General features: G+C 34.4%; 1 protein-coding gene across 1 annotated transcript in view; it reads right to left on the reverse strand.

The window, feature by feature from the left end:
* The window catches only part of KCNH7 (potassium voltage-gated channel subfamily H member 7), a 400,430-nt gene that overhangs the window by 47,646 nt on the left and 342,406 nt on the right, over window positions 1–10,378 (reverse strand). The window contains exon 8 of the mRNA XM_006766560.2: window positions 4,763–5,162. Coding sequence (XP_006766623.1) covers window positions 4,763–5,162 — 400 coding nt within the window. The remainder of the gene's footprint in view (window positions 1–4,762; window positions 5,163–10,378) is intronic.

The raw sequence follows: 10,378 nt of genomic DNA on the forward strand, positions 1-10,378 counted from the left end.
ATGTATTCATTTAGGTGGAATAACCTTTTCAGTGCTTCCTGGGCTAAATCTTTATAAGTTAACGTGAAGCTTTTATGTCTTCTTCTCTTTATCATTATATTGTCATTCTGTTTCTAATAATCCTAAAAAGTGCTATACAGCACAGAAAATCAAATCATGACAAATGGTCTCTACCTTGATCTTTGGATATGTTGTCAGAACATTAGAGAGAAGGTTACATATGTTTAAGGCACTGGAACTACAATATACCAAGCAGGTGGGAAAAATAAACAAACATTTTGAAGTGTTTGATTCAACTATATTCTAGCAACACATTTTTTCCCCCAACACTTTTTATAAAACATGATCTCTATAAATCATGTAAGCCATTTTAAAAGTAGATTTGGGCCAAGTTCAAGGTGTTTTAAAGTGACTTTTCTTGGTAATTGGCTTTCTTTGTCTCTTGGTTAACATGGTCCTTGTTTACCACAGGTGTTCCTACTAAGAGAAGGTTACAAAGAAAGCAGTGGCCCTTTGTTTTTATCTACTTAAAAGGATGGAAGTTGGGGCCACCTGTAGGGAGGCTGAATTGGGATGTGTGAAAGACAATATGTCTCAGTAAGGCAGACAAACTGTGTAGGCTGCATCTTCCACAGAAAAAAATACACGAGGCTAACTTTAAAACATGAATAGTTGATTAAGAAGGGAGTTAGCAATACTTGCCTGAAACTGATTCCTGTGATCCAAGGAGATTCATGTGAAAAATATATTTTACTCTTCCTAATTGTAGTGTTGGAAATATTTATGCATGCTGTTATGTCTCCATAGCACCTATCATATGCTCAGGAAATAGTACAAATTAAATTCACTTGATTTAATCAGAGGGCACATAATCAATGCTAGTTATTTTACCTAAACCACATAATTACTTAAGAGACAGGGAAAACATTCTTATTTCATATTTAATAAATACTGTGGTTTTAAATCCATATTGCCATAAGAATGAACCAAAACATTAGCTTGGGCCATAAACAGGTATTTCCACTCCTTGACAAGATGGCAAAAATCTAGATTATAAGTACATTGAATACATGATTGACCTGTATTTCTCCTAAGAAATTATATGCTGATGGCTTCTTAGATTTTCATAGAGACATAATATTTTTTCTATTGTTTAAGGAAGCAAATAAGTCTAAAGACTGTCAGCAAGAGAGAAGCACAAAATGACTCTCTTATGTATACATTATTAAGGTAATGCCCATCAACTGGCATAAAATATGAGCCAAAAGCACCTTGGAGTAATATTTTCAGGCATTTCTTTCCTAACTCACTATTTTATTTAGCTTTCCATAATAGGGAGTTGTTATTTCATTAAAATTATTTGCTTTAGTTTTAGATATTATAGAAAAAAATACATTTATCTTAAACATTTCTTCAGCATACTATACCCCAAATCTGATATGCTAACCAAACTAATGAATTTAGTTGGCTATTTAGGTATTAGCTGAAACATGTTTGATAGAACAAATACACTTGATTTTTCTACAAATTACACAAACTTAAAAAATTGTAACTTAAACATTTTATTGATGTGTAATTTACATATAATAAAATGAATCTGTTTTAAATGTAACGTTCAGTAAGTTTTGACAAATGTATACACTCCTATAAACACAATCAATATATAAAACATTTTCATTACCCTGAAATATTTATTGCGTCCCTTGGCTGTCTGCTTACTCATTTCAGACCCTAGAAAACCACCAAGGTCCTTTATCTCATTAAAGTTTAGTTTTCATTTCCTGGAATTTCATATAAATAAACTCAAAACGTACATGTTCATTTGTGCCTGACTTCTTTTGCTCAACATTATGATTTTGAGTTTCATTTTGTGTTTAGTATATCATTAAATTATTTTTTTTTTTTTATCACAGAGCAGATTCGTATTGTATGGCTATACTACAGTTTCTCTCCTTTAGCTAGAAAGCTCACTGTTTCTAGTTTTTGACTATAATGAATAAAAGTGCCATGAACATTTGTATACAAATCTCTGGGCAAACATTTTCATTTCCCTTTTAAACCCTAAAAATAAAATAGCTGAGTTGTATGGCATGTTTGACTTTATAAGGAATGGACAAACTATTTCCTAAAATCATTGTCACACTCCTTCCAGCAATGCATGAGAATTTCACCTCTGTTTTAAAGATTTTTTACCTCTTTATCATTAGTTTTCAGTATTTTTATTGTAATGCATCGTGTATGTGTGTGTGTGTGTGTGTGTGCGCGCACCTGTTGCTGATTTAATGAACTTCTAGGATCTACGAGTTATAGTTTTTATCAATTTTGGAAAAACCTCAGCCATTTCTAAATTTTTTTTTTTTTGCTTCCTGTCCATTTTCTGGAAGTACACATACACATTTGTTCAAGGTTTGGTATTGTCTGCTACTCCTATCATCTCTGTTAACTCTAGCTGTAAGTTTAAAAAATGTTTTTTCTCCTGCTTATGGGTTACATTTCTTATTTCTTAGCATATTAATCTTTTAATGGATGATGAGCATTGCAAATTTAACATTGTTCATTGCTTTATATTCTTTGTCATCCTTTAGAAATGGTGGATGTTCTTGCAGGCAGTTAAATTACTCATAGATCAGTTTGCTCCTTTTGAGGCTAGTATTTTAGGCTTTGTTAGGCTAGAACTCTAGTACTATGGCAATATTTTTCTGAGATTTAGGGTTTTCCACTCTGCTGGTGGGAATTGTTCAGCTTACAGAACTTCTGGAATTTATTTGTCAGTACTGGAGGAATTTTACCTCATGCATTTGTGACTTGGTATTCATCAGTAGACACAAGGGGATACCTATACAGGTTTCTGGAGATTTTCTGTGCCATGGCTGCCTCTTTTCTGGTTCTCTGTCTTGCCAATACTAGCACCTGCCTCCACAACTTCTGATCCTGTGTTCTTAGCTCAGTGAGACACCTTTCACTGCAGAAAGTGCCTCCAGATTGAAAGCAAGGCTAACAGGAGACCCATCTTGTTTGTTTTCCTTCTTTGAGGGATCATATCTCCTACTATTTTATCTCCAATGTATAAAAACAGTTGACCTGTATATTTTGTTTAGTTTTATGTTCTTAAAAAAATATATCGGGGTATTCTAGTTATTCCACCATGGCTAAAAGAAGAAACCCAGCAACATGTTTTCCATGCTATAAACACAAGGATTTCTTCCAAGATGTTTGTTAAGTAGATCATAGATGAAATACATTTGCCTTTGTTTCCTGGTTTATGTGTTTTTAAAAGTTAAATGTCTTTTATTCTATTTATGATAGTTGAATAAAGAATAAATTTGCATATTAGAATACATAGATGTAAGTATGTGAAAATAACTTACATTTACACTTATTTGATAGCTAGCAAACATCAATGACATTTTTACAATTGTTAAGTTTCAAATCTTAATTTTACTGTTTTCTTTATTCATGGCTTAACAGGTCATGATAAAGTCCTTCAGGAATATGTACACATTTTTTCCTGTGTGACATTAAGCTTTATATATTTCCACTTTGATTAAGGTTTGCAAAACTGATTTGCTATTCAAATAAAGGATGTCATATAGGAAGTGGATGTCTCATACTCTACCCAATTAACTAGAATGTTTTTTTCTTTTTTAAAAATAAGAAATTCACTTGCAGGAGACACATTCCTAAAGAATCGATAAAAATAACCTCATGTCACATTTAAAAAGAAGAAAAAGTAAAGAAAGAAAGAAGAAAAGTAGAAAGGAAACAAAGAATGAAAACTGCCAAAAATCCCCTGGTTTAGGAATTAAAGATTAGATATATGGGCCAACATTCTAACCACTTAGCAACACCAGTCATGGCTACAAGATTACTTGTTAAAAGGGATTTATAATTCCATGTACAAGCCCCTAAAAAATGTAAAAAATAGACTCTTTGAGTCTATTTTCAAATTTGTATGCAGTATAAGAATGATGCTATTTTTAAGTTTATACATCCATCAATTTGCCAATTGCTTCCTGGTATCAGCAAGGTTATCTTTAGTGGTTCCAAGGTGTGATTTTGGAAAAAAAAAATACTAACATTAAAACATCTTTAGTTCAATACAAACTCTTTTTCTTATTTCAAAGAATGCTCCTTATAAGTAATGCTCATGATACTACTCAATTACAAGGTAAAGGTCAATCAGTTAGGCCTTGACATAGTGTCACAGGGAAAGGGCTTTATAGGCAATAACAGGGATATACACACACACACACACACACACACACAAAGTATATATACATAGGAGATTAACTTGCATTATTATTAGTGATCATATATACATATAAATTGGTGATATATATTTCTATATCTAATTAGGACATCTAGTAATATAATGTAAGCTAATCTTTCTCATTCTAACTTGCCTCAGCTGGAAATAGAAAATAACCATTGGTAATAAATTATGGACACTATTTTACAGCAGTAAAGGCGAACTGCAGGTCTTAATTGCTGAATCCCAAGACCCATGTGACTCCAGTTTTATGCTCATGCTTTCCTGAGGTCCTGAAAACCTTCGGTTGCTTCCCTTCAAAGACAAATACACTATGATACCTAAATATGTAACCCCATTACTTCTAAAATTATATATATATATAATTGATATCACCAGAACATTTAGAGTATGGTTTTATATATATATATAACCTTACTCTAAATGTTCTGGTGATACCAATTTTGTGATGTTATTTTGTCCTAATAGATAACAAAAGAGAAGTCTACTTACAGCCAATCAACATGACACAAATTGAAAAGATTTTTTCCGAATTGGTGTTAGGTGACACATTTCCGAATCCTACACTGGTTAGACTGCTGAAGGTAAAATAAAGTGCTGTGACGTATTTGTCTTTAATGGATGGCCCAGAACTTGAGTCACTGTCATTGTAACGTTTTCCAATCTGTTGTCCTAAGGAATCCAACCATCCGATTTTGTCAGTCAGGTAGGGCCTTTCTACATTCCCGATCGCATACCAAATGCAAGCCAGCCAGTGAGCAATGAGGGCAAATATGCACATTAAGAGCATGAGAACAGCAGCGCCATATTCTGAATACCGATCAAGCTTCCGAGCCACTCGCACCAGGCGGAGGAGCCGAGCTGTCTTCAGAAGGCCAATCAGTGTTGTTGTCTGTGGAAGTAAATATGCGTGGTCAGAAACAGTTGGTAAAAAATTCAAGGTATGTCCCTGTGAAGCTAGGTAGCAGGAACAGGTTAAAACAATATGGTGGCATCAACGAGAACTGTATATTTGAATTAAGTATTTTTTACCCACTTAGTAAAATATTCTGAACATGTGCATTACGCTAATTCAGTATCTTGGCATGCAAGAACTCCGGGACCAAGAATTTATCTATCTTGCTTTATGCTCTGACCACCATGGTAAATCATTCATTCACCAACAAACATCCCGGGGTGTTATTAGTGTGCCTAGCAAGTGCCACACACTGGAAGTAGAGTATTGAAAAGAACATACATGGTCACTTTTCTATGAGAGACAGTTATCTGGCAAAGCGTCTTCTTTAATGAAGAGAAAGAAGTTCACTATCTATTGGGAAGATAAATAAACAGTAAGGTCATTTCAGAGATGAGAAGTGCCATGATGAAAATAAGACAGAGTGATATAATAGAAGATGTTTGGGGGCCTGGGGTGGAATGGGGACCAGTTTATAAAAGAGGGTCTTGCTGAGGAGCTGTCCTTAGAATTGAGAAAGATCTGCGTAAGGAGAAGGAGCCAGTCAAGCAGGTAACTGGGAAACTTATTGGATGATTGCATGCATGCAGTAGACACTATATTTAAATGCTTTTTTTTCCTTCTTAAATGTGTTAAGTTGATAAATTGTTTCTTGCTCTCCCAACCATATTGTGCATTTTGCTTTGTGGTGTAATATATGTAACTAATTACATGATTATTATTGATCACGTATCTAATGATAGGACGCTTCCATATAATAACATGATACTTAACTGGTTGTTTGGATTTTAAATCTGATAAGTACAAATTACAAGTTTAGTTTTTGGGTCTCCTAAATAATGTCAACTATAAGTACTACATATTTCACAGTGCATATAATTACTCCATAGCTACGTGGTGTTTACCAATCAATTATTTAGTCATTTTATCTGTTCATTGTTGGTGTTTATTTCACAAAGTGCATCCAACTGAGTTAAGAACATATATTTTAATTAGAGAAATAGTTCATGGCATAAGCATCACCCTATATCTATTCACATTGACTTGGTGGAAAATTGGCACTAAGTATCAAGAAAAACATTTTCATTAAAATACTGTAATTGTTGTATTTTCCCCTTCAGCCCCCTCTCCCCCCTTGGGTCAAAATGGTGACAAGAGAAGGGGAGATTTCTCAGTTTCCCTGAATTCTTTAATTAAGGGAGTACTGACACCCTCTACAGGTGAGAAGGGCTTGTGTAGTTGAGACGCGCTGATCACAACTGGACTCTAGACTTAGCGCATTTCGGAATGTGTGGAGAGGCGAGGCTTCCCTGTTTTCAATGCTGGGTTCTTTTTTTTCAGGTGCAATACAGAAAACAGTTTTTTTGTCCACAGATTTAAAAGTATATCTCATCACAGTAAATAAATGGAGAATTTAAGTTAGTATTAAGTAGTTCCTTGGGAGAAAAGTCAACTTTCTACTATTTGTATTATCAGCATTTTAGTTTAGCACCTATGTGCTAAGACTGTTTAAATTCTGCTTCTAGGAAAAGTTACTTATTTAATCTCTAAGCATCAGTTTTCAATGTTATGGGCATAATAATGCCTACCTTACCGGACTGTAGAAAATACCCAATAAATGTTAGCTTTTCACGTTCTTATTTGAACACCCCAGGCATTTTATTTTCATAAATAAGCAGGAACTTTTATTATAAAATGAGTTGATAGAGTTTACACACTTTCAAAATGTGTTACCCAGATATCTGGAATCCCAAATGGAGGTATTTTAACATTGGCTTTGCAGGTTCCACAGGAAATGGCGGGAATTTTATTTTATTTTATTTATTTTTGGTTAATCCTCGACCTAGGATACTTTTCCATTGATTTTTAGAGAGAGTGGAAGGGAGAGGGAGAGATACAGAGAGAGAAACATCAGTGTGTGAGAAACACATTGATTGATTGCCTCCAGGCATGTGCCCCAACCAGGGCTGGGGATCGAGCCTGCAACCAAACTGGAATCAAATCCAGGAACCTTCAGTCCGTGGGCCGATGCTATATTCACTAGGCCAAACCAGCTAGGGCATGGCAGGGATTTTTAAAGACAAGGACTTCATCCAGTTGCACTGACTGCTCAGACTCTGATAATTCGAATCACTCTGGTTCAATGTGTCATCATTTCTATACTTCACAGCTTTAGTTTACATGTTTATTTTTATCCTAGCCCAGTTATCTATTTCCTTCTATGGAGAAATCAGTAATATCTGAGGATTATTATTCAAAACTTCTTGTCCTTGGAACAAAATTTCTCTTTGAACTCTAAAGTAAATGAAATATAATGAAAATTCTCTACATATTTGATTAATGAAGTGAGATGCTTGAAAAGAAATGAGCTGTTTTTAGATCATAAGTGATAATAAGAACTGACTCTTCAGGCTGCAAAAGTGGTAGAGTAAAAATGATATGAGGAAAGGAAAAAAGGAATAAAATCTGCCGGCATGCCACCCATCTCCTTTTTGTTCTCTTCCCAAAGAAACCTCTGATGTTTCCTCTAGAATTATATTAAAATGAGATAAAACCTAAATGACAGTACGTTTTCTGACCAGATAAATAAATATGTCTTATATAATAACACTCAAGAGACATCTTTTCTGAACAAAAAAGCTTAAGAAATAGGGTACACAATGAAGTCTCAACCCAATTTCAAAAGTGAATATTGACTTCAGAGTCAAAGCCATGTACCCAAGCATAACTGTATGTTAGTTTGACAATATGACAAATGACTTGACCTTCTTTCTATTGTTATCAAGATGCACTCATGCACCTGAGCATTCTTTCTTAGCTGCAATTGTATACAGCACATCTTGTAGGTAACACAGTATTGCAATAACTCCTTTCTTCTTGTTGCTTAATTATCTCTTTATAGATTTAAGGGAAGTTTTGTCCCAGGTTGCACAACAGAAAGAAGTGATTGCACCAAAATCTCAGGGAGAATAGACTAAGGAATGATCAATATCCTTGTGCTGATTTGTTGGGGATCGTTTGTCTCCATTGTTTAGTACAATGAACTATCTTGTATTACTGCAAGTGAAAAATGGGACCAACAACTACCTTACAATATAATTGTGTTGACATCCGAATTTGGCTGAGTGGAGTGTTTTCAGACTGTATCTCACAGCATATCTAATTTTAAGTACTATCCAGACATATAATGGAAGACTGCCTTTGTGGGTTTTCTCAATTTTTAAAAATAGACATGAAACCATCTTTAAATCAATTATAATAATTTCAAAAGTGATAGAGATAATGGACTTTCTCTTAGATGATAGTTCTTGAGCTTTTCATTGGATATTAGAAAAATATTGCATTTATTGTTACTTTTGGTAGAGATGAAATAACATTAAAGCTCACTAGAGTTAAGTATTATTATTATGAAATATAAAGACATAATGATAAATAAGATATAGAAAAATCTGAGCCATTTTGCAGTGGATTGAAGCAAGGTACTTTGTTTTCCGACCTGCCCATGAACTACAGCAAGTCAAGTCTCCACCTCATCAATATCCACACCATCTCAGAATCAACTCCTTTACCTTGATTCAATGATATTTCAAATTCTTTTTGCCTGAATGCCATAATTTTAAAAAGTCTATTTATTTAAGGCTTTTATTTTTAATGCATTTTTTAAAATATTTTTTTTAAATGTAAAATTCCTTTTCCCCTGGAAATTCACTTATTTAAATTTCACGGGGTGAGGAGGGAGGCACTGATGAATATAATCCAATTTCAATTTTTTAAAAATGTATATATATCCATAGTTTATTAAAGTCCTAGATACTTTATTATATTGAGTTAGAAATTAGTTTTCTTTATAAAGTATGACTTTCTCAACTAAATTTTATTTTAATAATATATACTCTGAACAATTATGTCCTTGCAACTATGTTAGGTACTAGACCCAGATTCAAGAAGATTATGTGATTTTTTTACTAGACATTTTACAATATATCAGGCAATATTCTCTCTTAATGTAGAGGAATTCATCTTCAAGGCCTGAAATAGAATAGGATATTTCTGATCAGTATTCAACAACTCTCCACTCAAGATTAAATGTGGCTACAGTTAAACTGAGAAAACCTAATCTGTAAGAGAAAATCTTATGCTCAAATGGTTTTCAAAATTATTTTGAAAAATAATTCTAATGCCTTTTTAGTAAGCATTTTCAAGACTCTTACATTTAAAATACTTTATTTACCGGTGTTTACGGTAAGTGGAAAGAAATATTCTTTTATAAATGAGGAAATATAAGCATGTGATCTTTGGTTTCATGTACAGGGTTGATAAATTGAATTGTCACTGAAACTTTCTACTTAATCCATTAGTTTGTCTTGCTTGTCAAGAAATATTTGGATACTAGAGGGGAAATGGGAAGAGTGAGTAATAAATTTCATAACTGTACACTTATGCTTTGCTTTATATTTTATTTCAATTACCTTTAAGCTCTGGTACTTGTAAACAGCATTTAATGAATTACTTAGCAATATAACTTAACAATTTTGAAACTAGTTTCTGTTGTTCATCTTGAGTCACATTATTTCAATATTTCTAAGAATACACTCACTAATACAATCAAAGAGCTACATTTTGAGCGTGTTACAAACATTGAAGGAATAGCCTAACTTATCTTTTCTTTATTCATACCAAATCTCACACATTTCTCCAGTAACTGTGGCTTTTAAAGAGAAGATGACCTTAAACCTTTTGGGAAACTCGCCTTAATATTGAACAACCTTTAACCATTTAAGCCTTTTATTTTTATTTTGTTTTATAATTAACACTAGGGGCCTGGTGCACGAAATTCGTGCACTGGGTGTGTGTGTGTGTGTGGGGGGGGAGTGTGTCCCTCAGCCCAGCCTACCCCCTCTCAAATACTGGGAGCCCTGAGGCGTTGACCCCCATCACCCTCCAATCGCAGGATCGGCCTGGGCAGGGGACCCACATTTCCCCCCATCACTGGTTCTGCCCCCAGCTCAGGCCTGATGCCTCTGGCCCAGGCATCAGGCCTGGGCAGGGACCCCCAGACACCTCCGATTGCTGGCTCTGCCCCTGGCCCAGGCCTGATGCCTCTGGCCCAGGATTCAGACCTGGCCAGGGGACCACCCTCTCCACACATAACC

The sequence above is a fragment of the Myotis davidii genome, unplaced genomic scaffold (assembly GCF_000327345.1).
Source record: "Myotis davidii unplaced genomic scaffold, ASM32734v1 scaffold59, whole genome shotgun sequence".
NCBI classification, from domain to species: Eukaryota; Metazoa; Chordata; class Mammalia; order Chiroptera; family Vespertilionidae; genus Myotis; species Myotis davidii.